This window comes from Jaculus jaculus, chromosome 7 (assembly GCF_020740685.1).
Source record: "Jaculus jaculus isolate mJacJac1 chromosome 7, mJacJac1.mat.Y.cur, whole genome shotgun sequence".
Classification (NCBI taxonomy): domain Eukaryota; kingdom Metazoa; phylum Chordata; class Mammalia; order Rodentia; family Dipodidae; genus Jaculus; species Jaculus jaculus.
In genome coordinates, this window is record NC_059108.1 from 129,303,697 (window position 1) to 129,331,641 (window position 27,945).

The 27,945-nt window shown below is 46.5% G+C and overlaps 1 protein-coding gene across 1 annotated transcript in view; it reads right to left on the bottom strand.

Moving 5' to 3' along the window:
• Positions 1-16,115, bottom strand: part of Kcnk13 (potassium two pore domain channel subfamily K member 13) — a 105,478-nt gene extending 89,363 nt beyond the window's left edge. The window contains exon 1 of the mRNA XM_004649342.2: positions 15,782-16,115. Within this exon, the coding sequence (XP_004649399.1) occupies positions 15,782-16,115 (334 nt within the window). The remainder of the gene's footprint in view (positions 1-15,781) is intronic.
• Positions 16,116-27,945: the final 11,830 nt, after the last annotated feature.

The window sequence follows — 27,945 nt, forward strand, 5'->3', positions numbered from 1 at the left end:
TACCCACTGAGTCATCTCCCCAACCCTGGACTTATTTTTCTTCCAGCTGTTTATTCAACACTTCCTTCTATCTAGGGTCCTAAAGGCTCCCTAAATTCAGCACTTTTGATACTCTATTCGGGGTCCTCCACAACAGCCTCCACTTTGGTGTCCCCTTTCTGACATCAGTAGCATCCTCTACCAAGAAACCTATGCTCGTATGTGCCTGAGCTGCAGCCTTCCTGTTTCCCTTCCTCTTCTCTGCTCCTCTTCCTGGGAACTGTCCCCTCACTCCTGACTGTCTCCTCGCCTTATACCTCCTCTTTACCCATACAAGATAGGACGTGGTCCTTATCCCCCTCTGGTTAAGTTTCTCTGGCAAGCATGACCTGAAGAGCTCTTTTCAGCAACTCAGGAAGCACAGGGGCTTTTTCCATCTGAATTTCTAGAGGCTGCTCTGTGATACATTACTACCTGAATATATACTTCATTTCCACCCACTGCTGAAGCTGGATATGGCCCTGTGAGAAGACTGGTTAATGAAATAGAAAGGGAAGGAGTGGGAACTGGGGAAACTGCAGTGGACACTGTGTGCCCCACTGGATCATTCTGTATTCTTTGTTCAGCTGTCCAAGGATCCAGTGTCCAGCTTTGGAGTCATTGCACACTTTCTTTATAGTTATTACTTTGGGGCCCCAGGCTGTTAAACAAAAGAATCCAGGGACTGGAGAGATGGCTTAGTAGTTAAGGCATTTGCCTGCAATGCCAAAGGACCCACGTTCAATTCTCCAGGACCCACTTAAACCAGATGCACAAGGTGTCATATGCATCTGGGGTTCGTTTGCAATGTCTGGAGGCCCTGGCATGCCCATTCTCTCTCTCTCTCTCTCTGCTTCTTTCTCTCTATCTCTCTCTGAGATACATAAATATAAAATATTTTAAAAGTTCTTTTTTTTTAAAAGAAGCCAGGCCTTCTCACAATGCAAGAAACAACCCAGCACTCCTGTGTTTCAAGTGTGAAAACATCTTGAACACTTGGAACAAAGAGCTGGGGTTGATACTATAAGCCTTACTGAGGATAATGTCAAAGGCAGTGTTCCTTTTAAATACTTGACTTATTTCTTTGAGAGAGAGAGAGAGAGAGAGAGAGAGAGAGAGAGAAAGAGAGAGAGAGAGAAAGAGAGAGAGAGAAAGAGAGAGAGAGAGAAAGAGAGAGAGAGAGAAAGAGAAAGAGAGAAAGAGAGAGAAAGGCAGATAGATAGATAGAGAGATGATGGGCATGCCAGAGATTTGCAAACCATAGATGCATATGCTACTTTGTGCATCTGACTTATGTTGGGTCCTGGGAAACTGAACCTAGGTCCTTAGGCTTTGTAGGAAAGTAACTTAACTGCTAAGCCATCTCTTCAGCTTAAATTCTGAGCCCCCAAAACTTCAAGATTTTGTTGGGTGTGGGTACTTTATAGGAAACAGGGAAACTGCAAAAAGAAATGATCCAGAAAATCTAGAGAAAGAGAGAGAGGAACCATAAAGAACTACCATGAATCGTCACATGAGAGTTAAGAATAGTGGATGAGGGTAGCAGAGGAACTCTAGATACCAGACCAGTATCTGACACACAGTAGACCCTTCATAAACAGCTCAAAACATGGCTGAGGTCAGCAGGTAGCAGTGAAACACTGAAGAAAAGAACTAGTGAGCTAGGAGGATAAATGGAAAATTAAACTCCAAATATGGGATTAAGTAAATTGATCAAAACAAGGCAACAGAACCTGGCAGACCTTTAAAATCATGAACTTCCAATTTGAGAGTAATAAGGGCAACAAGATTAACAAAATGCAGGGTGTACTGGTTACTTCCTCATTGCTAGGCCAAAACACCTGACCCGAAGCAGCTGAAGGAAGGAAATGGTGCTTTTCGGCTTACAGTTTCCAAAAGAAGTTTCATCATGGTGGGGAAAGCATGGCAGGGGAGGGCAGCTGGACATCACATCTCCACATCAACAGCGAGGAAGTAGGGACAGCGAACTAGCAAGTGGGACTGAACTACAAAATTTCAAGGCCTTCCCCCAGTGACACACTTCCTCCAGCAAGGCTCCACATGCTAGATTCCATAACCTTCCCAAACAACATCACCAATTGGGGATTTTATATACATATATTCAAACACATATAGGGGTGTTATACATTTAAAACACCACACAGGGATTATCTAATGTTTCATTAAGAAAACACCTAGAGCAAAAAATTTTAAAAAAACACATTAAAAAAAAAGAAAACAAAATTTCAGGACTGAAAAAACAGTTGAGCATGACCTTAGCTGTTCATAGAATTCCTTCTGAAATCCGGGTGTGGTGGCTCACGCCTTTGATCGCAGCACTGGGAGGCAGAGGTAGGAGGATCACTGTGCGCTTAAGGCCAGCCTGAGACAACACAGTGAATTCCAGCAAGAGCTACAGCAAGACCCTACCTCAAAAAAACTCCAAAAAAATTTTAAAAAAAGAAAGAATTTCTTCTGAAAATAGTCCCAGAGAGAAAGCCACCACCCAGACAGCTACTCTTCTTAGGAGACATACCACTAGTTGCCTATACAACATTGTTACTCCATTATACAGTCCTTTCTGGCTTGCTGTGTAAAGTTAACGTGAGTTCATGATGGTAATGAGTCCCCATGCAGATGTGTTTGTATGGTAGGGAGTTCCAGGTGACACTGTCCTGGACAATGAGATGTCAGCGGAAGTTGAGGCTTTGGAGAACGTTCTTTGCAAGAGACCCGCTCAGCTGTCACATACCCTCTGCCTCTTCCTGTCTCCAAGGTGATCATAATTCCTGGAGGACCAAGGGCTATTTTTTAAGGACAAGGAAGACAGCCATCACCTAAGCCTGCCAGAGCATGAAGTTAGAAGGGCTGGTGGCCCAGTGGGACTGTTAGACAAGCCCTGGACATGGACTCTGCTTCTCATGGGGGACAAGCACATTTCAGTGCGTCTCGGCCATCGCCATTGGCATTTTCGTTCAGGAGGAACCCAGTGCAAACTGCAGTGCTGTATTTGTCACTGTCTTTTCCCTTGTACTGACTGAGACAAAGCAACAATACTGAGAGAGAAAAAAGAGGAGGGAGGCTCCCTGAGGGCTGAGAGCAGGAGGAACACGAGTCACAGAACACAGAGGAACTGTGTGACCTGTCTCTCTCTCCCTCCCACTCCACTCAATGCTACCGAGGGCATCATTTCCAGACCACATAGGAAAAGCAGTTTTTGTAGAAGTTTATTTCCTTGCCTTCACTTTCCACTTGAAAGCAGAAGCAAAGCCTGAAAAATATACAATGGTATTCAGTAAAAGATCCACTGCAGCCCGAAGGTCTAGAGGCAGAAAAAGAAAGGAACTGGACTATGGAGTTATGGGGAAGGAAAGATTCTTGCTGGGAAAGGTGTCATATGCTTAAATCCCAGCATTTAGAAGGCTGAGGCAGGAGAATTTCCATGAGTGAGAGGCCATCCTGGGCTATATAGTGAGTTCCAAGCCAACCTGGAATAAATGAGACCTTGTTTCAAAAAAAAAAAAAAAAATCAATAAAATAAAAAAGAAAAGAAAAAAGTCCTAAGTGCTTAGGAGGCTGAGAAAGGAAGATCACAAGTTCAAGGCCTGCCTAGGCTACAGAGTGAATTCAAGGGTAGCCTGGGCAACTCAGTAAGACCCTGTATTAGTCATCTTCATGTTGCTGGGATAAAATAGCTGACAAAAATCAGTTTGAGGAAGGAAGGGTTTATTTCAGCTTACAGTTCTAGGTGGTGGAGAGGGCATGGATGCAAGAACTTGAGGCAGCCCATCACACTCAGTCCCTAGTAGGAAGCAGAGAGCAATGATTGCTGGTGCTAAGCCAGCTATCTCCTTTTTATATAGTCCAGGACCGCAGCCCATGGAACAGTGCCTCTCATAGTTAAGGCACGTCTTCCCACCTTAATTAACCTCATCAAGATAATCCCCCATAGACACACACAGAGCCTAATATAATCTGCATAAAACCCTTGGGTGATTCTAGTTTCTGTCAAATTGGTCATCCATATAAACCCTCCCATATCCTGTGTCAAAGCAAAAAGTAACTAACAGGTTAAGGATACATCCTAGTCAGTGGTTTTAGTGTGTTAGGATGCAGAAAAATAGAGGAGAGGAAAGGGGAGAAGAGGAAGAGGGGAAAGTGAAGGAGAGAAGGGGGGAGAGACAGAAAGAGAAGAAGAGGAAAAAAAAAAAAGGAAAGGAAGAAGAATCCTGAAGAGCACTAAGGAGCAAAAGGGTTAGGGGTTAGGGAGAGACAGGCTCTCAGTTGTTAGTGACGAGGCTATGACAAAGATTCCAGGATGCTGAATGCCATTTCAAAGAATATGGGACAATAAGGATGTGGGGGAGAGAGTGGGTTGGACCCACAAGACTCTGTATGATCCAGAAAGGGTACTTCCGTTTTATTTATAAACATGAAAGATAGTGGTAGAGCTGGATTGTCTCCTCAGAGAGTTTAGTAGGATTTCATTTTGGGGCTGGGCAGATGACTCAGCAGGTAAGAGTGTTTGCCCCATAAGCATGAGGCCCCGAGAGGGCCTGATTGACCCTGACTGAGTTTGATTCCCCAGCACCCAAGGAAACAACTGGGCATGGCCATACACACACCTGTAACCCCAGTCCTATGGGGAGCAAAGTCTGGAGAATTACTGGGCTCACTGGCCTGCCTGCGTGGAAAATGGCAGCTCTGAGTTTAATGAGAGACTTTGCCTTGAGGAAACATGTGGATGATGATGGCAGGGGACACCTGATGGCCTTCCCGTATTTCCATGTGGGGAGTGCACATCTACATGCAAACACACACACACACACACACACACACTCTCTCTCTCTCACACACACACACATACACACCACATATTACGCATACACAAACGCACACACAAATAAATAAATCCTTTTTTTTTGTTTGATTTTTCTGACCTGGAATTCACTTTGTAGTCCCAGTGTGACCTCGAACTCACGGTGATCCTCCTACCACTGCCTCTATTGTGCTGGGATTAAAGGTGTGTACCACCATGCCTGGCAAGATTTCATTTTTGATCATAATACTTAGAATGAACAAAAGAATTCCTGATCCACCATTGTAAAAACAACAACAACAACAACAACAAAAAATCCCCCAAACAAAAACAGACTGAAATGAAAGATAGGGAAGTACAGAATGGAGGATAATATACATGCAGTCAAGTAGCAATTGTACCAAAATTCCCTATATGTGGAAAAGTATCAAGCTAGTTTAGAAAATAGAAACAACATAGGGGCTGGAGGGATGGCTCAGTGGGTAAAAGCACTTGCTGGGCAAGCATGAGGACCCGAGTTCAGATCCCCGGCACCCCTGTAATAAGGCGGGCAGGGTCTCATCTGCCTGTCATCCCAGTGCTGGAGGCAAGGGCGACAGGAGAAGCGTTGGCACTTACTGGCCACCAGCCTCGCTGAAAAGCATGAGCTCCAGGTCCAGTGAGAGCCTCCCGAGGGAATAAGGCAGAACGTGACAGGGCAGGGTACCTGATGTCCTCCCTTGGCCTCCACATGTGCATGCATGGTGCGTGCACATGCACATGCATGTGCATACACATGCACATGCCACACACACACACACACCAAAATAGAAGTAAAATGCAAAATTATGTTCAGTGTTTATTTAAGACACAAATGACTAAAGATGACAACTAGGAAGTGGCTTAAAAGTCGGCAAATATTTGCTCATAGGATGTCGAAGTTTAATTATATCTACGCTTATAGACAGTAGCACATAAAGCATGAAGATGTAAAAAAGAGTTAATCGCAATGAAAATAAAGTTATAAGTTGACAGCAGTGAATTCACATGTAAAATGTTATCAGTGGTGGGTTCATTAGATTCGGAGGTAGTTGGAGACAATCTTCCCTTCAGCACCAAAATTCTGTGACCCAAGAGAAAAACTATCTTAAATATACACAGGCACCAGATACAAAGAAACACTCAAGAAGTGAAAAAGAGAATTGTACAACATGCACATTCTCAAATCACTATGTGATAATTTTAGCAATAAATCAGGGCATAATTATGAGCCAACCTCGCAGAACCTTTTCAAAAGCAGACTTTTAAAATAACACTTGAGATGAGTTAAATAGCCATGCAGAGACTAGTTGCAAATGTTTATTTTAGCCAGGAAGAGGATCTGAATTTATAAAAAACTAGAAAAGAAACTGTCAGTTAAATGAGTACATATTTTTTCCACATATCAAAAATTCAAGTCAATACGAAGGTGGTTGCGGGGGCTGAGGAGATGGCGAGATGGCTCAGTTGGTAAAATTCCTGCGGCACAAGCATGAAGGCCTGAATTCAGACCCCAGCACCCATGGAGAAGCCAGGTGTGATGGTGCATGCCACCTGTAACCCCAGCCCTGGGGACTAGGAGATAGGAGGCCTATCTCCAGGGAAAACTGGCTAGCTATTTTAGATAAATTAGTGAGCTCTAGGTTCAGTGAGAGATCTCATTTCAAAAAATAAGGTGGAGGACAATTGAAGACATCTGAAATCAACCTCTGGCTTACACACACACACACACACACACACACACACACACACACACACACACAGAGATTGAGGGGGGGGGAGATATGGGGGGATAAAGGTTGCTAAATAAGATAAATATTCACCCTAATTTTTTTTTTTTCTGAGGTAGGGTCTCACTCTGGCCCAGAATGACCTGAAATTCATTACATAGTCTCAAGGTGGCCTTGAACTCACAGTGATCCTCCTACCTCTGCCTCCCAAGTGGTGGGATTAAAGGCGTGTGCTACGATGCCTGGCATTTTTTTTTTTTTTTACTTTTTATTGATAAATTCTATACATGTACCTAATGTACCCTGATCACAAACCCCTCCACTACCCTCCTCTGTTCCCCCGTCCACCATCTCCCTAACCTATTTGCTTTTATACATATCCAAAATAGTGGTAACCCAAGGGTCCTCCAGAAACTGAAGACTCTCCTTAGCCCTGGAGGCTGACCTTAACATAGCACAGAAAACCACAGAGTCTGGAAACCATTCCCATGGTTGGCTGGCTGCTTGGATTGATGCCACTGTGGTTGGTACTCATTAGTTGCTTAATCCAAGAACAACCCAAGACATGGGAAACTTGGGCACCAACATGCCAAGAACAAACAGGCAAAGCCAAGGCTTTGCCTTTGGGATCAGTGGTTCTGAGGCAGGCCTCCCCAGTTGCCATGGCACTAGAAGGTTTACTGCCACTTTGCAAACATTATGAAATGTGACCCTGGGCAGTGTCAGTCTTTGTCTACATGGCCTCTCTAGGACGGAGCAGACTTTATGAAAACCTGACCTTGTGGTAGCGCAGACGTCACAACCTTTCCCCGGAGTCTTCTAGCCAGACCATCTCTATCTTCTTATGATTGCAGAGAACCCAGAAATGGCCACACGAAAGAAAGGAGTTGTAATGTGCAACTAACAATGGACTCTTCCCACCACAAGGACCTCAAAGGACAAAGACTGATGGAAGCGACAGTCCAGAGGCCAGCTTTGAACAGAGCATCATACCACCACCAGCCAGACATCTGCAAATGATGCACAGAAGCTCTCTGATCCTCGGGGCGCCTGCCTGTCACAGGAGAGTGTGAATGTGACTGGCACCTCGTCTATGATGCGGCTGTAATCAGCAAACCCACGCAGAGATCTGTGCAGTGTGGAACCCTCGCTGAGGACAACTGTCTGAGGACTGGCAAACAAACAACGCCACATGAATGGAAACACACAGAAATCTCGAGAAAGCACATAGGGGACAATGTGAAAGAAAAGGCGGAATGTCGCATGCTGAAAGAGGGCCATGCGACGCGAAGCCTTGGCAATCAGAAGAGCTGAGAGGGAACACCTATGGCTAACCCTATTGGGGAGGACCGGCAGCAGAATGGGGTTGGGGGAGTGGGGACATAGAGTATAACCCAACAGGAATGTTCATAGATTAAAGTTTTCAATACAATTTATTTGTAGTTTTGTTTTTGCTTGTTTTATGTGTGTGTGTGTGTGCGCACGCGCGCGTGAGAGAGAGAGAGAGAGAGAGAGAGGGAGAGAGAGAGAGAGAGAGAGAATTGGCTCACCAGGGCCTCCAGCCACTGCAGTTGAATTCCAGCCACGTGCACCAATTTGTGCTCATGAGTCACCTTGTGCACCTCGCTTATGTGGGTCCTGGGGAGTTGAACCTGGGTCCTTAGGCTTCACAGGCAAGAGCACCTTAACCACTAAGCCAGCTCTTCAGGCCTCGATAAAATATTTTTCAAATAGAAGAGCTGAGCCAGGTGTGGTAGTGCATGTCTTTAATTCCATCACTTGGGAGGCAGAGGTAGGAGGATTGCCATGAGTTCAAGGCCACTCTGAGACTACATAGTGAATTCCAGGTCCGCCTGGGCTACAGCAAGACCCTATATCAAAAAAAAAAAAGAACTGGCTGGAGAGATGGCTTAGAGATTAAGGTGTTTGCCTGCAAAGCCAAAGGACCCAGGCTCAATTCTCCAGGACCCATGTAAGCCAGATATACAAGGTGGTACATGCATCTGAAGTTTATTTGCAGTGTCTGGAGCTGGCACACCCATTCTCTCTCTCTCTCTCTTTTTTAATATATATATTTTTATCGGCAACTTCTATACTTACAGACAACAAACCATGGTATTCCTCCTCCTTCCCCTCCCCCACTTTCTCCTTCATAACTCTGCTCTCCATCATATCCCCTCCCTCTCTCCATTAGTCTCTCTTTTAATTTGATGTCATCATCATTTTCTCCTATTATGAGGGTCTTGTGTGGGTCTTTCTAGGCACTGCGAGGTCTTGGATATCGAGGCCAAATTCTGTCCAGACAGTTGTATGTAAGGAGTGGTCCCCTTCCTTTGGCTCTTACATTCTTCCTGCCACCTCTTCCTCAATGTACCTTGAGCCTTAATGAGATGTTTCAGTGCTGGACACTCCTCCATCCCTTCTTCTTGTCACTATGTTGCTTTTTGGGTCATTCTCTCTCTTTAATAAATAAAAATAAATTTAAAAAAATAGCTAAGAGAATATAATTCTCTATTCCTTTAAGAAAGAAGTGGGTACAGAGGCTGGGGAAAATGGCTCAGCAGTCAAAGGCACATGCTTGCAAAGCTTGCCAGCCATGGTTCCATTCCAAGCCACTCATGTAAGCTGGATGCGAACAACTGTTCAAGCATCTGGTGGTGTGCATTGGTTCATTTGCAGCAAGAGACCCTGACTTTCAAATGTGCACACTTGTACACACAAGCATAGAAGCAAATAAATAAGTTTTTTTTAATAAAAGGAAGTGAAGTGGGTACAAAAACCAAACAGCTAACATGAAAGGTTTGTCCTCTGAAGTGGCTAAAGTACTGCACTAATTGGGCCAGAGAGAGCTGTGACACCAAGATGCTACAAAAAGCAGAAGAATTGAGAGCTTTTTATCTTCCTGCCCCCAGGGAAAAGAAGCCGGAGGCTTGCAGGTGACCTACGTTCAACTGGGGACTCTAAGTCCAGCACTGTGTTATTTGAAAGGTAGACTATGAATGCCTATGGTAGGGCTGTTGTCTCCAGGGCCTACTCCCCCATAATGCCCTGCACCCCACTTACACTCACTTCCATTATTAGTCTGACCCCAAGATTCACTGACCACAAGGTTTCCTTCCCAAAAAGAAATGTTCAGAAAAAGAGAGGCAGGGCTGGAGAGGTGGCTTTATTGGTTAAGGTGCTTGCCTTGAAGCCTAAGGACTCAGGCTCAATTTCCCAGTACCCACATAAGCCAGATGTACAAGGTGGCGCATGAGACTGGAGTTAGTTTGCAGTTGGCTAGAGGCCCTGGTGTGCCATTCTCTCTCTCTCTGTATGTGTGTGTGTGTGTGTGTGTGTGTGTGTGTGTGTGTATGTGTGTGTGTGCCCCTTTCTCTCTCTCTCTCAAATAAATGAAAACAAAATATTTTTACAAAAGAGATGCAGGTGGTTGATTGAATATCAGAACCAAGAAACCCTTTGGGCTTCATTGGGCTGCTAAAGATGGCTCTCTTGTCAAGGAAAGATGCAGTGGTTTTGCTACAAGGGCAGCATTTCGGGAGAGTGGGGAAATGCCCCACAATCCCGATAAAGGGAACTGCGGGAGGGAGAAGGCTGGCGGCGGGCGGGGACAGCACTGTCGCTGTCCTGGCGGGGAGAGCCGCTCTGCGGTTAGATGGAGAACACTGTCCCGCTCAGTGCTTCCTGCTGTCCTGACCCGAACTGTGCGCTTCTGGGCCCAAACCCAACCGTCCTCCTCTGCAGGCTGATTACCTCCCCACGATGGTCACGAAGGTCCTATTGATTACCATCTCCCCCTCTTCTTTCCTTCCTTGGAAGGGAACAGGGCTGTGGCTGGTCAGCTTCCAGGAAACCGTACTTTGGAGAATCCAGGTAATGAGTTAAATACGAGGATGTTTGAAACAAAACGGGTGAGGTGATGTCAACCTTGATAACAGAGAGTGAAGGGGACAGGAGGAGCAGAAGGACAGAGGGACTGAAGGCTAATGACTGGCGAGAACCTGGGAAGGGGATTAGGGATGACAGGAAAACTGGAAAGAGTAAGCTTGAGACCTTTAAGTTCCTTCAAAGAGAAGCACAAAAGCAGAATTCAGTGTTTCCACTACTTTTGTCTATTAGGCCATGTTTCTTGGAAAAGAAAGTTACTTTACACAGGACCTCAAGAATTATTTGGATTACATTTACACTAAACCTCTCTCTCTCTCTCTCTCTCTCTCTCTCTCTCTCTTTTTGAGGTAGGGTCTCACTCTGGCCCAGTCTGACCTGGAATTCACTACGTAGTCACAGGATGGTCTTGAACCCATGGAGATCTTCCTACCTCTGCCTCCCGAGTGCTGGGATTAAAGGCAGGCGCCACCACGCCCGGCTCTCTCTCTCTCTTTTTTTTTTATAAAGGCATGGAAAAAAGGTGGTAACATCAACTTCAGGATTGAAAAAGCAGACCATTCTATTTCCTAGTCAAACAAGAATTTCTGTTGCAGTAGGCCCAGATAAACATAATAAGGACTGGAATGCCGGATAGTGGAGACCGGGAGCCATGTCCTGCAGCAGGACTTGATGCTGGGATACGGAGAATTTCCAAATAGGAAGCGCGTAACTGCCCAGGCCCTGGCTTCTGAATGGGTGGTGTGAGCTTCCCTGTGAAACTTATAAGGTGGGTATCAGGAGAAACGAACCCCTCACACGTTTTCTTCTCTGCACTCTCCAGGCCCACCCACGGCTGCTCAGAGAGACTCTGGAGTGCACCCGCCTTTACTCCACGGAAAAGCACATCAAGGCACCTCAAAACCACGGCAGTGTCTGGAAATGGAGAGCAGTTAACAGTACTGAATAAAACCCTGCAGTCACCGAGGACCTGGACGGGAAAAGATATTCTGAGCACCAACATGATGGAGGAAATCACAGGAAAAAGACTGAAATTATACAGAAATGGAAAGTATTCTTTTTGCTAAATGATACATAGTGGACCTCAAAAGAAATTTAAAAAAGCTAAGGATGAAAAATATGACACATTTAGTTTTTAGATGAAGGGCTTAAAGCCCTTGCATGTGATATATATATATATACACATGAATGCAACCTCCCTGCTCCCAACTGAAAACAGGAATTAGTTAATTCAGAGAGGGGGAACTTTTTAATCAATATTTTAAGAATCAATGTTGGTGTAATTCAAAGAAATTTTAACCATGAGATTCCTTTTTACCTACTTACAGCCACAAGCTCATGTGTTAATGGTTCTATAAAAAGCAATGAGATGCAAAATATACTTCAATGATTGTCAAGATTGACCTCAATATCTTAGTATCTCTAAAATTGGGATGTATCTCATGGCTATCAGAATGGCAACTTCTCTCTCTCTCTTTCTTAGACAGGGTTTCACATAGCTTAGATTGGCCTTGAACTTGTTATGTAGTCAAGGATGGCCTTGGGAATTTTATTGACTGTCTTTACCTCCCAAGTGTTGGAATTATAAACATATGCTTCCATGCCTGGTTTACATAGTGTTGTTGAACACTGTTCCCAAACCTGGTCCAAAGTGCTCATGAAGCAAACCAGGTCCAAAATGGACCCCAGGGGCATTAGTAGTTGAATTTTCAGTTGGGAGCAGGGAGGTTGCACTCATGTGTAATCAAGAGAAGCCATGAATACAGTAAGAGCAGCCTAGAATGCTGAGGGCGACATGGGAGGTAACAGCCCAGTGACCCCAGCCGCAAGACGACTGAGCAAGTAAGAAGTAAAATCTGTTAAGAGATCTGTTGTCAGATTTTGGGCTTAGTTTGTAACTGTATCCTACCAACTGTATCACATACCAAGCACTTGAGATCCATTTTGGACAAAAGTAAAGTTATAAATATACAGACCAACATAGATATTAAGTAACAAACTCCCCTTTGAGAGGAAGCTATGCACAGGAGTGCCCTTACAGGATATATTGGCACTCTATGTCTCTCAATACTTTAAGTTGATTCTGGCTTTTAAAAAATTTATTTATTTATTTATTTATTTATTTATTTGCAAACAGAAAGAGAGAGAGAGAGAGAGAGAGAGAAAGGGAGAGAGAGAGAGAGAGAGAGAGAGAGAGAGAGAGAAAGACAGACTGTGAGAATGGGCATACCTGGACCTCCAGCCACTGCATACAAACTCCAGATGCATGAGCCACTTTGTGCATCTGGCTTTACATGGGTACTGGGGAATCGAACCCAGGTCATCAGGCTTTGCAGGCAAGTGCCTTAACTGCTGAGCCATCTCTCCAGCCCTGGTTCTTGTTTAAAATTTGATCACCCATCCTTTTCACCATTAACATCCTTGAATTGTATACTCAGAGTAGAATATTCTACTCTGACATCTTTAAATTGAAGGAAAAGGTATACATTTATCATTTTAACTGTTCAACATGGACAGTTCAATAGCGTTAGGTATATTCACAATGCTGTGTCAACTTCACCACTGTCTATACCTAAAACCTTTTCCATCATCCCCTACAGGCATCCCATTAAATGATAACACCCTCTTCTCACCTCTTAGCCACTGGCAATTCCCACTTCACTCTGCTTCTAGGAACTGTTTGTTCTAGGCATTTAATATGAGTGGAGTCATACACTATCTGTCTTTCTGTGTCTGGTCTATCTTGCTAAGTAGTATTGTTTTTAAGGTGCATCTACACTGCAGTAAATAAAATGACACTTGTTTTGTGGCTAATAATATTCCTTTGCATATACCACATTTTGTTTGTCTACACATCCATTAATGGCCATGTTTTTCTTCTACCTTTAGGCTACTGAATGTAATGCCACTACAGGAGCTGGTGTACAGCTAACTGTTGGAATCCCTATTAAAGAACAGCAAGCCCTGTTATGCTTAATAGCAAGGCATAAAGCAATTTACATGGAGGTGTTAACAGGGAGAATGTGAACCTAAGTCCACACATACAATGCTTTGTAATTTTTAACATGCATTCCTTTACACGGCTCACTGTCCTTGCCCAGGACCCTGAAAGGGGCAGGCTTTGGGGCAGGAAGGGAATGGGGAGGAAGCGCACTAATATTTACCCAGTAGCTTCAATGGGCCAGATGTTAGGATGGGCACTTGGTAGCCACCACAGATGAAGAGGGTGGGACTCAGAAGGGTTAAGAAGCACGCCCAAGTTCCAGAGGCAGCCCCAAAGGTTCCGAGCCCCACCTGCTTGGGCTCCTTGTATTCTACCTGCTGTCATTTTTGCAGCTCTAAAACCCATGTTCCTGAGCGTTCTCCTACCTATGGCCTTCTGGTTCCTCACCAGCCATGCACAGATGGCTCCTTCCTACCTTCACATCCATGGGGAGCATCGAAAAGTGGGTCATGATGGTAACAGGGAGAATTTGGGTCCTCCATTTCATCACCTCCCCCCCTCCCCTGCCCACCGTAACCATTCAGTATAAGGAAAAATCCTGCAAATGTAGTAGACCCAAGGTAAATCCCGAAATGACAACTCCTATTCGGTCTGCTCTCCCCAGCTCTCTCCTATGCAGGAGCCTGGATCTGTCTTCTGACCACACAGGTAATGTGTTGAGGGGTTTGTGAAAAACTGCTAAGAGTCCAGCAGAAAAGGTGGGCTGTGGGAGAGGACTGTGGGGGATAGTATGCCTCTGCCCTGGACCCCCCCCCCAGGGTTCTGGTCACCATGGATAATGCTGTGAGGAAGTTGGGTGGCACCCAGCTGGACCCGGCCACCAGGATGAGATGGGGTTATGAGCCAGACATTACAGCACAGAGCACTTCAGCCGGTGCTCTTCCGGTCCCTTCCTGGCCAGCTGAAGCCCTGGGCTCTGGGCTAACCTTGGGAAATCTTTCTCAACTAATCACATCTCAGGCTGATCCTTCTGTGTCCAGGGTTCCTTCCCCAGCAAAGCGTCTACATGACACAGTGATGCGTGGGAACCTCAAGGGGGTTCAGCTTGTCACCAGTGACACTGACACGACCTTCAAGAGAATATGCAGCACCCAGCACTCAGGGCCGCAGGGCCGCCAGCGTGAGCCTGAGCTGAGATGGCGCCTCCCCCACCCTAGCCTTTTTTTTTTTTTTTTTTTTTGGTGGACTTGCTACAACATCTTCTCCAACTCCCTCATCACTCGATTATACTTCAAGGATGAACAATCTTACGGATGTGATGCACAGGCCCTGCATTTTCCCGGTTCGGGGAGAATAAAGGTGTCAGTGATGCTAGCCAGTGGCCACCTCCAGATAAGTTCCTACTTCCCCGTCTTGCAATAAAGGCTCCCTCCTCGTCATCAGCCATCAGACCTTTCTAGACTTTCTTCCACTACTCCAAGAGCATCCAGCGTGCACCAGACCTCTGAATACAAGTCTCCTGTACCCCCAGAATGCAATGGGCGCACTTCTAGCCTCTAAACCCACCTCGTGCCCAACTCAGACTGGGCCAGCCTAAAGGTCACTTACTCCCTGGCTCCTCCTGGCACTAAACACCTTCTCTCCTTGGAGCCTACTCTTTTTTTTTTTCTTTTAAATTATTTATTTATTTATTTGAGAGCGACAGACACAGAGAGAAAGACAGATAGAGGGAGAGAAAGAGAGAATGGGCGCGCCAGGGCTTCCAACCTCTGCAAACGAACTCCAGACGCGTGCGCCCCCTTGTGCATCTGGCTAACGTGGGACCTGGGGAACCGAGCCTCGAACCGGGGTCCTTAGGCTTCACAGGCAAGCGCTTAACCCCTAAGCCATCTCTCCAGCCCAGAGCCTACTCTTTTGACTTCTGATCTGAAGTTCTGAGTTGGTGCCACTTTGAAGTTATGAAAACAGAAACTTAAATCCATGCTTTCCTTTGACCAATGGCTTATGTAAGCGAAGTCCTTACTCAGTAGCCGTTCAAGCTTCCCTGTCCTTTTGTAAGCTTCCCCCCACCCCCCCAAAGTTCGTGAACTCAGCTCAGTCTCCTTAACTGAAAATCTACATACAGCCGCCCTGCTTCCTCGCTTTCACGAGCTAGCTTAGCTGTGTGTCGGCTCTGGCAATGCAGTGAGGAAAAGCCAGGGAGAGTTCTAAGACGCTCCCAGGCGAGGCGAGGCTTGTGGCCCGTGGCGCCACATTCCGAGAGGCAGGGAGGCACCTGTCGACCTCCAACCACCCCGGGGTGACGCAGCAAGGCCAGGCCGCGGGGAGATGCCTGCTGGGCGACGCTAACGCCCGGTGCGTACCTACCTATGGTGGACACGACGGTGCCCACGAAGTAGAAGGCGCCGGTGAAGTCCCAGCGCGGCCGGACGTGGTCCACGCGGACGCCGGCCCTGGTGGCTTCCTCGTAGTGGCGGAGGAAGGCGCGCAGCTCGTCGCGGCTCAGGTTGTGGCCGCGGCTGAAGTCGGCCAGGCGCTCGTCCCAGCGCTGCTTGGCTTGCAGCTCGTGCGCCAGCTCCAGCGCCGAGAAGACGGCGGCGCCGCCCACCAGGTACAGCACGATGAGCCCAGCCAGCAGCACGAAGCGCGCGTTGTCCTCGTTCAGGTGGACCGGGCCGCAGCCGCATCCCCGGCCGGCCATGGCCCCGAGGGGCTGGTAGGTGTGGGGGGACGGCTCAGGCCTCGCCCGGGCCGGGAAGGTCGGGTGGCGCGCGGGGGTGGGGGGGCTTCAGCCGGCTCCGGGGACAGGCTCGCCCATGACCGCCGCGCTCGTGCTCACGTCCGCTCCGACTCCCCGGGGGCTTTCGGATCCGCTCTGACGCCGCCGCGCGCTCCGTGCACTCCTCCGTAGCGCCCAGGATGCGGGCGTCGGGGCGCACGGTCCCGGCTTCGGCTTGGCACCAGGGCGCGGGTGCTGGATGTCCAGCCCCTCGCACCCCCTCCCCCGACCACCCACCCGGCTCCGGGCCCTGCTCAGACGGGGGAAGGGGCGTGGCACATCTTCATGGCAAACTCCCCGCGAACTTGAACTTCATCCGAAGCGAAGGTGGGACGGAGGTCCGGGGAGATGACGGCTCGGTCATCAGAACTCCCACCCCATCCGGGTCGCTGGTCTCATTTGACCATCGCCTCCCCAGCGGCGGGTGGCTAGGCTGCGGGGCTGTCTGCTGCCTTCGCAGATGGATCTGGGCTGACCACGCGTCTAGGTCGTGGTGTCCCGCCGAGGATGAAGTCTCGAACCATCACCATCACCACCACCACCACGGACCGGGCGCCGGGGGACACCCAGGCGTCTGTGGACTCTCTGCTGCGGGGAGGAGACCAGAAAGGGAGGTTGGAACAGGGAGTCACGGAAGTTAGGAGCATCTCCCCCAGGGAGCCTCCTTCGCCTCCTCCCCGCCCTCCCCAGCGCCCTTGGCCTCCGAGTCCGGCACACTACATCCTGTCCCCACGGTGGGCTGTGCCAACTCAGCTCTCCGCGAGGCACCCAAGGACGGTGGCCGGGAGACCACGACCCTAGAGGGTTTCAGCTCTTCCACCGGGCTTCCGCTGCCGGGGCTCCTCGCAGAGTGCTCCCGGCTACCCCGTGCAAAGCCGCAACAAACCTCTCCAAGAGTGGTGGTGGGGGGATTCCCCGCCGGGACCCCAACACCAATGCCACACGCACCTTGCAGAAGGCGCCGACGCCGCGGCTGCGCGCAGGTCTCACTTCCCTGGAAGCACGGTCCCCGGGCACCCTCCTCGCGTGGCCCCTGCCCAGTGGGGCTGGCAGTGGAGGTCGGTGCCCAGCTCTGCCTTCGCTGTGGCCTCACTCACTGCAACAGGTGGAGCCGCGCTGCTGCCAGCCGCAGCGACTCCACCCCGTGTCCGCCTCCCCGGGCCGCGGGGGCCGGATTCCTGCGCCCGACCGCCCGCAGACGCGGCGAGCTCCGCAGGCCAACCTCCAGCTCGCGGGGTTCCCAGCCCGGTACGGAGATATCCGGAGTGGGTGCTGAAGAGCGGAGGTGTGTGTTTGGGGGGGGTGGGGTGAGGGTCGCGTGCTCGGTCGGCCTGCGTGGTGGGATCCTTCGCGGTCAGAAGAGGGCGCTCCGTCCCCTTCAGACACATCTCGTCCCCAACCGTGTGTCCACCTGGTCCAGGATCACCAGCCTGGGCATGTGGGAGCGAATGTGGATGCGCGAAGCCATGGGTACATGACCATCCATGAACTCAGTAGAATTTCTTCGTCGGTGGGGAGATATGGAGAGAGGGGTCCCAGGAGACTTCCCCCAACCCCTCCGGATTCCGGAAAGATAGAAAGGCTTGCAGTCCTGTGTGATACATTTTGAATAAACGCACAGCTCAGGTGAGTGTTTCATCTTTTATTGGCTCTGTGGAGGCGGGAGCAAGAGCGTCATGGGTGAGTATGGGGACATGTGTATTTCCCCTAGTGAAGGCTGGTTATCTTTTCCCAGGTTTATCATGATGAAAATTCAAATTTACCAAAAAGTTGAAGGAATTTTATGATACCAGATTGTACAAGTGCATCTCACTATACTTTATCATAAATCCGTATCTGTCCTTTCCATCCATCAGCCCATTCAGTTTAGGGAACATTTTGGAAAGTTGAAGACATCCATACATTGTCAAAATTATTTACAGGCTTTGCTTCTGTGGTAAAGTTCACATACAATGTCACGCACAAGTCTTCAGAGGACCATCAGACAAGCTCTGATCAAATGCTAGTCTCTTCCACCAACTGCATGTCACCACTGGTCAGAGTTCCCACAAGTTCCTTTCCAGTAAATCCCCAACCACGTTCCTGCGGAGGTAGCCATTATTCTGAAATTTTCTATCATGAATTATTTTTGCTTTGATTCAGTTTGGCCTGTTCTAGGTCATCAGAATCTGAGATTGTGTGTGTGGTTTTGTTTTGTTTTTCAAGGCAGGGCTTCACTATGGCCCAGGCTGCTCTGGAACTCAAGGGGATCCTCTTACCTTATTCTCACTCATGCTGGGTTTCTAGGTGTGAGCCAGGCCTCCAAAGATGTGAGAACTAGTCATGTCTCTCTTGCATAAAGCATTTTCTGAGGTTTATCCATGTTGCACGCCCTAGTAATTTTTTTAATCATTTGGATATGACATCATCATCATCATCATTATTTAAGCCTATGGCATCTGTTAATTCCAAGCAGTCTTGCATCCAAGTACTAACTAGACCTGATCCTGCTTAGCTTACAAGATCAGGTGAGAGCAAGTATGTTCAGGGTGATTTGGTCATAGACAGATATGTCTTATTCATTAACTTGTATCCTGTAACCTTGCTAAAAATTTAAAAATGTTTGTGTTTGTGTACCAGTCTCTTGTTGCTGCAAAGGCACACCCATCCACTTTATGTGGTCACAGGGGAACTGAACCTAGACTGGCATACTTAACCACTGAGCCATCTCTCCAGACCCTAACCTGGCTAAGGCTATTCATTAGTTGTAGTGGTTCTTTTGTTGATTCTTTTCGGAGTTACTATGGAAATGATAATACTGACCCTTTTTTCTCTTGTCTTATCGCGATGACTAAGATCTCAGTACATAACTGAGTAGAAGAGGCAGAGTCTTTCATCGTTACACACCCTATGAGCTGTGGAGTTGTCCTAGGTGCCCTATATGCAGTTAAGGAAGTTTCCATTTTTTTTCCCCTGTTTTTTCTTCCTTTTGAAATAAACTCTGAATGAGTGCTGGATTTTTTTTTAAAGTATTTTTATTTATTTATTTATTTGAGAGCGACAGACACAGAGAGAAAGACAGATAGAGGGAGAGGGAGAGAATGGGCGCGCCAGGGCTTCCAGCCAATGCAAACGAACTCCAGACGCGTGCGCCCCCTTGTGCATCTGGCTAACGTGGGACCTGGGGAACCGAGCCTCGAACTGGGGTCCTTAGGCTTCACAGGCAAGCGCTTAACCGCTAAGCCATCTCTCCAGCCCGAGTGCTGGATTTTTGTCAAATGCTTTCTTTGCATCTATGGCAATAATTGTAGTTTTCATTTTTATTCTATTAGTATGCTGAATTTCATCCATTGTTTTTGCATGCATTTTTAGTAGTAACATTTAAAAGAAAATCATTGCATTTTCTGGATAAATTTTATTTGGGATTTATATTCTATCATTTTTATCCTTCTACTTTTTTCTTTTTCTTTTTTTGAGGTAGGGTCTCAGTAGCTCAGGCTGAACTGGAATTCATTATGTAGTCTCAAGGTGGCCTCGAACTCACAGCAGTCCTCCTACCTCTGCTTCCCGAGTGCTGGGATTAAAGGTGTGCACCACCATGCCTGGCTTATCCTACTTTTGGGGTTCGTCTGTTTGTCTAGCTTCTTATGGTGGGTGGGTATTTGGGGGGAAAGACCTTCTTTGTTAGCACTTATTCTTTGATTTTAAAACTGTAATTTTCCCTGTTAGCCCAGTGATATCTACACCATAGACACTTTTTGGAAATTCTTTTTCAAGGTAGGGTCTCACTCTAGCCCAGGCTGACCTGGAATTCACTATGTAGTCTCAGGATGGCCTCAAACTCACAGTGATCCTCCTACCTCAGCTTCCTGAGTACTAGGATTAAAGACGTGTATCACTGTGCCTGGCAGAATGTTTTTTTATATTATTCAAAACTTTCTTTTTCCTTTTTTGGTTCATGTGCATAGGCCCTGCTTAATTTCCAAATATTTTAGTATTTGCTTTCTTATTTTACTTTTTAGATATTTTATTTTTTAATTACTAGAGAGATAAAAAGAGGGAGGGGGAGAGTGAGAGGAGAGAGAAAGAAAGGGAGAATGGGTATGCCAGAGTCTCCAGCCTCTGCAAACAAACTCTAGACACGTGTGCCACCTTGTACATCTGGCTTACGTGAGTCCTGGGGAATGAAATGTGGTTTCTTTGGCTTTACAGGCAAGCACCTTAACCGCTAAGCCATCTGTCTAGCCTGCTTTTTTATTTTAAAGACAACCAATTTCTAACTTCTGTACAGTGTGGCCAGGGAATCATCTTGTCTATTTTAAATCTTCCTAGATTTACAGAATTGTTTTATGGTCTAGCCATAAACATACTTCATGCACCTGAACAGGAGGAGTACTCTGTGGCCATCTGCATGTAGTGCTCTGCTGGGTCAGTTAGCTGGAGGTGACTATCAGTGTTTCCAGCTCTTCTTTCTGAACTAATGCTCATTCTAGTTCATCCTATGGATTGGTGAGAGAGGAGTATTGAAAATCACTGGTATAATTGTCTTGTTTCATGTACTTTGAAGTTGTAATTAAGCATATATGTTTGTGTTTATTATTGCTTCCTGGTGTGTTGCTTTATTTATATAAAGAAGATTCTTCACCTCTAGTAAGACCTTTAGCTCTGAAGATTATTTGATCTGATACCAGTCCAGTCACCAGGGTTGTCCTCATCTTGACATTTGCATGGCTTCTTTTGCAGTATATTTACTTTTACCTTGTCTCTGGCCTTTTGTATTCAAAGTGGATTTCTTGTAAGTAGCATACAGCTGAGTCCTTTCAGAGAGGTGAATTAGTCAATTCCATTGATTTTCACATTATAATTGGGTTGGCCAAACAAATACTGTCAGATGGAACTCTTCATAATGGAAATATTTTATATTTATTGTATTCAGTATGGCAGTGATTCTTGAAATGTGGCTATGGTAACTACCTCGATAAAAACCAAAAAACCAAACCAACCAACCAACCAAACAAACAAACAAAAAAAAAGCAGAAACTTAGTCAGTGTGGTGACTTTCTTCCCAATGTTGACTCCCTTCCAGTTTTTGCTCAGGTTTGGTTATTTTCAGCACTTATATGTAGTTGGGTTTAAAGGTTTTCCACAGAAATTGGTTTTTATTTGAGAGTTACTCCAATAGAAGCTACATGTATTTTTTTTTCCAGAAACTAGAATTTACTTGATTTTTCTCTTAATCTTTTTTAAAATCTATTTTTTATTTATTTATTTATGAGAGAGTTGGGGGGAAGAGACAGAGAATGAGTGTGCCAGGGCCTCCAGCCTCTGCAAATAAACTCCAGATACATGCATCACCTTGTGCATCTGGCTTACATGAGTACTGGAGAATCAAATCGGGGTCCTTAGGCTTTGATGGGAAAGTGCCTTTTAACTGCTAAGCCATCTCTCCAGCCCCTCTCAATCCTTTATGATGAAAAATCCAAAACACATCAAAGTTGCAAGCCTTATAGGGGCAAATTGTAAATCTATCCCCAAGATGGTTCAGTTATACCTTTCTATACTTACTTCACCTTGTGTCTAGACATCTGTTTCTAACTTACATTTTCTGCCCTTTGCAGTAAACTGGCAGCCTGAGGGCTTCAGCACCATCATTAACGAGGACCAACAATGGTTGAGTTTTCCCTTCAGGATGTGGAATTTACTTGTAAACCAAATGTACATATCTGAACTTCACATTCTCAGACATTCCCTTTTTTCTCTTTATTTTTTTTACTAAAAACTTACATGATTATAAACAATATCCCATGGTAATACCCTCCCTCCCCCCCACTTTCCCCTTTGCAACTCCACTCTCCATTATATCCCCTCCCCATCTCAATCAGTCTCTCTCTTATTTTGATGTCATCATCTTTTCCTCCTATTACGATGGTCTTGTGTAGGTAGTGTCAGGCACTGTGAGGTCATGGATATCCAGGCCATTTTTCAGACACTCCTTTTTTAAAAGCAACTTTACAGAGCTCTAATTTACATTCAAGAATGACCAATTTGTCTATAATGCAAGCAGTTTTTGTAAAATGTAACCAACACCACAAGCATGAAATGTAATCAATACCACAAGCATGATTACTTTTACCCTTAAGTGGCCTCTCATATAGTCAATCCATTCTCTCCACTTGAAAAAGAAAAATCATTCAGTTCTACTGCTTCAAGTGGAAGGTAAGAAACCATTCCCCCAAAGTAACTAGAGACCATGTGGAGAGGCTACCCACTGCCCAACTGGTCCTGGAGGACCAAAGAAGAAAAGATGGAAAAAGAGCTCTTTCGAAGTGTCCCAGGTTGTCTCCAGAAAGGTGCTAACTGGCTTGGCTTGTTAAAATCACACAGTTTACCTTCTGACCTAAAGGTGGATTCCACCCAGGCCAGCACAACGATACCCTTGCCTGAGGCTGTTAGAGCACAGGAGTCCAGGAGGCAGGTGCTTGCTTGCTCTTGTTATTTTTAAGAGGGAAACATTAGACAGATTCACACACCTCTCTTCATTATGGAACAAAGTTCCTCCAGAGGAGAAGAGGGGCATGCTTCGGATGTACAGACAACTCGAATACTCCCAGAGCATCTTGTGAATGGTAAACACCTCAGATGAGGAATGATTTTTCATTTCCATCATTCCCAATGCCTTTTCCTCCTTACCAAACCCAGTCATTTGGATTCTCCCCCACATTGCAGTGGGTTTGCACCAAGTATGAGACCCAAATGCTCAGTAACTCCCAGTGGGGCCACACACTGAGACTGCGTAGAAGTGTCTGCATGATGGGGTTTCCTAGGCATAGAAGGCAAGCCCCACTGTTCCCTCCCTGTCTGTAAAGACCCTCCTCTCCTCCTTAGCCTCCATCAGCATCACCTCACCCCTGCCCTTGGTCCTGGCCGACCAGCATGCTGACACTGCTTTCGGGGAGGCTGGCATCACAAACCTTTCAGGGCAGCAGGTACACAGGTGAGCTCTACAGCCTTTCAGGATGTGCTGCTGAGGCTGTGTACAGAGAAGACTTCCTTGAAATAGCTCCTAATGGAGGGGGGTCCGAAGGCCTGTGCCCTCCGTGCAGCAGAATGGGATTCTTAAATGTACCCACCTTTCAGAAACAGCCTGGGTCAAGAGGTCTGGAAGTGTGCTGGTCCCCAGCGAGCATGGATTTCATTTTCTGTGCTGAAGTTGCCATGTTCCAAGTGCCAGAGAGACTTTCAATTCTGGGCCTTCGGAACTGATAACAACAATTATAATTTAGATTTATGTTGTTCATGCCACTGCTCCTGACACTATTTTATCTGATCCTGGTCATTCTGTAAGGCAGGAAGGACAAGTCTTTGTCCCATTTAGATGGATGTTGGCATTAGGGCTCACAGCTTGAAGGGATTGAGCTGGACTGGATAATTTTAAGTGTCTTACAGTCTACTTCACAGTGTCAGTCAAATTTTATAACTCAGGCAACTGTCCACTCAGGCTGGATGGAACTCACAAATCTGGGAAGGAATACGTTTTGCCTCAGAACCTAAACACACTCAGATAAATAAATTGAAACAAAAATAACCTCACGCTACTATAAATAAGCATTTACTATCCTAATCCATCAAAAAGTATTGGGCATGACCCACTGAACTGACTCACTGGTGAGAATTTTATGGTTTATTGTGGGGTTGCAACCCCCAGTCTGAAAAATCAGTTCTAAAACATTCAGATTACAAAAGTTCATTTACTCATGCAGCTGTTCCACAAACTTGGACCTTTAAGTACATTCTCCAAGCTTCTCAGGAAGCAGGCTTTCAAAGGTCTTCCAGCATGGTACTAATACTGCATCCACAGGCATTGCTGGCTCCAAGTAGACCTCCCAGAAACACCCCAGGATGTGGGGTGGAGTCCAGAATGCATGTGTGTCTCAAGTGCACCCCTTTGGATGAAACTATCTGAGAAGTATCTTCTTTTATTGGAAATGGCCAGCTGAAGGGAGATGGGATCCCAGGGTAGTTTCACCTCCAGATTCTGGACAGCAGAGCTGCCACCTGGAGATAGTCTCCATTGCATTGTGGGTCCCCTGGCTACAGCACAAATGCACTTCCGTCAGTCTCTTATTACCCAAAACTAATTAACCTCACCTTCTGTAACTATGACAGAAGCCTGACTAATGCATCCTTTCATTCAAATATTAAAAAATGTTGTTGAATGGCAAATAATTATAGAGGCTTTTAAATTGGAGTAAAGTCAATTATCTGAACAAAATCAGCATTCAGCTGTCAAAATTTTTAAAGGACCTATTAACAGTCAGTAAAGGCATGTGCCATGACATCATTTGTGTCCTTGGGCTCAGAAAGGGACATGTGCTGGCTTAGTCAGGACAGAACCAGCACCAGAGATGAGGCACAGGCTCCTGTTCACTGCCCTCCTGGGTGATCTTAAACCTTTTTTGCTTCTTCTAAACTGAAAATATCCATTGTTCACCTTGTGATGAAGATGTAAATAAAGTTATCTTTAGTGAAAAGCCACCTTAACAAATGTCTTATGGATGCAATTTCTTCCATGCCTTTCTGTTCTGAGCCTCTCTTCATTTGTATTTGGTTTAAATGCTTCTACCTCATAAATGACAACAGGGCTCTTTACAAACCTTGCTACAAGAGGAACAGAGGACACTGACCCAAGTGACTTGGATCTGTGAAGGATTAACATGGGCCAGACCGGTTTCAAGGGAGCTTCCAGCAGAGGATAAGAGGGCTGCTTGCATGCATTAATTGCGTTTTGTTTTGAGACAGCTTTGTTTGAAACTCTGTAAAATGTGGATTTTAAATCGCACTGAGACTTGCAAAGCTTTGGCATTTGGTTGCTCATCATTCATTGTTTAATGAGGTATCAGTTTTCTAGCCCCCCCCCCCCCCCCGCACCTCATTTCCTGGGCTGCCTCTCACCAGCATCCCTATGACATCTGCTGGACTCTTCCCATCCTGTACTCTAGGTCTAGGAAATCAATAGAAGCAGCAGGATTCAGTTGGAGAATTTAATAGAACAAACAGTGGAATGTTGTTAGCACTGCTGTTAAAACTTGAAAGGCTCCTGCTTAGCAGGAAGGTAGGTCTGGCTTGAATAATTCAGCAGCTCAGGCCTGTGTACCAATGCAGCATTTGATGGTTGCTTAATGTGCTGCTAGTTCATTCACCCATGCCAACTGTGGTGGTTTGAATGAAAAAAAAAAAAAAAAAATGTCTGCCACAGCCTCATGTGTTTGAGTCAACCTCTGCCTGGAAAGTTTGTGGAGCCTTTGGGAGGCACAGCCTCGCTGGAGGAGGTGTATCACTGGGGGCAGGGCTTTGAGATATTCTAACCAAGTCCACCTGCTGTCCTCCAGAGACTCACTGTTTACCTCCCTGCTGATGTGGAGATATGACACCTGGCTGCCCACTCCTGCATCTGTGATCCCAATGTGTCTGTGGCAATGGAAGGTGTAACAGGGGGAATCCAAAGATTATGGGCCAGCTGGTCTCACATCTGTTTGATGTGTGGCAGTCTGGAGTGGGGAACAGACACCTCAGTTTTCCCACATGTGCGTGTGCATACACACACACATACTCCTCAAAAACATTAACAGCATGCTATATAGTACTTCTCTGGAGCACTATGAATAATTTATTCAGTCCCATGAGAAAAAAAAATGTTCATACTCTTTATCAGTTACTTTCATGGTGCTAGGACAAAATAACCAACTAGAAGTAGTTTATGGAAAGAAACAGTTTATTTTCAACTTCCTGTTTTGAGAGGGTAGAGTCCAAAATGGTGAGGAATGCATGGCAGGAGCAGGAAACCAGTGTCCCACTGTTATACCAGCAGGGAGGTAGCAGATGAGCATGGGATTAGACTACAGGACCTCAACACTTGCATCTAGTGACTGTACCTCATAACAATTCCATAACTGTAGCTAACAGCTCTACCGACCAGTAGATCAAGTATTCAAACACACGGATCTGTGGGGAACATTTTCCATTCAAACCACCACATATGGGTATGGTGACTGTTTTTTGTACCCTGCACTCTTATTCCTGGGGTACTCGCTACTTCCCATGTGTGCTGGCAGAAATGCCCAGAAAGCACATAGTACCCATTCTACCTACCACCCTGGCTCAGCCCTGCCCTCCCTGGAGCCTATACCCAAGGGAAGGGCATGAGTATAAGCCCTTGGATTGCAGATAGCTCCTGATGTTACCACCATGTTTTCTCCTAGTCCGCTCTATGAACCTCTGTCTAGGAGGGCCTTCAGGGTCCACAGCCCACTGGGCCTAGAGGAGTATGGCCAGGGGTCTGATCAGTGACAAGCAGAGAATGCAGTATCAGGATCATGAGCATCTCCCTAATGAATCAGCTGCAGCTGTGGCAGACCAGGTCTCACACCTTCCTCAGCCTGGGCAGGCTGCGCCCAGCACTGTGTGCTGTCTTCATGCTCACAGTGCTGCTCTGCAGTGTTACCACCAGTGCAGTCTTGCAGCTGGAGGACTGAGGCACAGGGTGTTACCTTGGCTTCCACTATAGATGTCTGGAAACTGGTGCAGTCCCAACCCCTAATCCCACCCACCTCTAGGACGAGACCACTACATTGTGGCTCTTTGTCACAATCTTTTGGCCATCTGGATTTGACCACTGGACACCACTATGTTGGTTCTTACTGCCAGGACAGAGGTCTTTCTGGCTTCCTTCCAAGGCAAATGGATTAATCTGACAAGGTTTGGTATTTGGTGCATAGAAATTAGGACCAGAAAAGCAATATTAAACATTAGATTTTTTTTTTCAGCAGTTAAATGAACTGGCAAGATAATTCTGTGACTTCTCAATTTTTTTTTCCTTTTTTTTAAACAAAGGAAATCCCAAGTAACATCTGGAAGAAATTACTCTCAGAAAAGCAGAGACTGCTGGAGGGTAGGAGGGCTCCACAGCATCATCTTTCTAGCCTCCTGCTTCTTCAGAGCACCCCAGCCTGAGGTGCCTTTGAAAAGGCCTAGCTCTCCAAGGGATAGTACTGAGAGACATTTTTGTTTGTTTGCTTGCTTTAATCTTTCAAAAGTAATAGTCAACTCTCCCAACCTGTAAGCTTAGATGGTGGTAATAATCTGAAGTCAGGATCAGGCAGAAGAAAACAGTGTCTGGAACACACCAGGAGAACCTGAGGCACACAGAGCAGAAAGACAGTGGCTCTGACCCCAGCCGGCCGTGGGACCGTGACCACTCTTTCTTGGCCTTAGTTTCCTCACTCGTGAAATAAGAGCACTAGGTTAAGTCACCTTTTGGATTTCTTGCAAGTAAAATGCTTGTGCATGACTTTGTAAACTATCTTCTCTGGAAATTTCTAGGGATGGAGAAGGAGCTTGTGGACTGGCAGGTGGTTGGGTCCAGGGGGAGTCAGCCAGCCAGCAGGACTGTGCAGAGGGGGGAGAAGCCTTGAGAAGCTGGGATGAATGGGATGAGGAGTGGCACATGCATGGCCAGGCCCCACAGGGGATGAAGTAGGCCACTAGCTGGGGCCAGGATTCCCAGGAACATCACAGACCTGCCCAACACTCCAGGAGACACAGTGAGAGACCTAAATTGGGTGACAGAGCCAATGACTGCACTCTTCCTCTGAAGCAGGTGAAGGAAGGGACCTTCTGGGGACGGAGCATGGACATACCCAACGCAGAGTCAGGCTCCAGTTCAGGACACTGGCACCATCCCTCCTGAGTGCCCCACCACCATGACGTACACAGC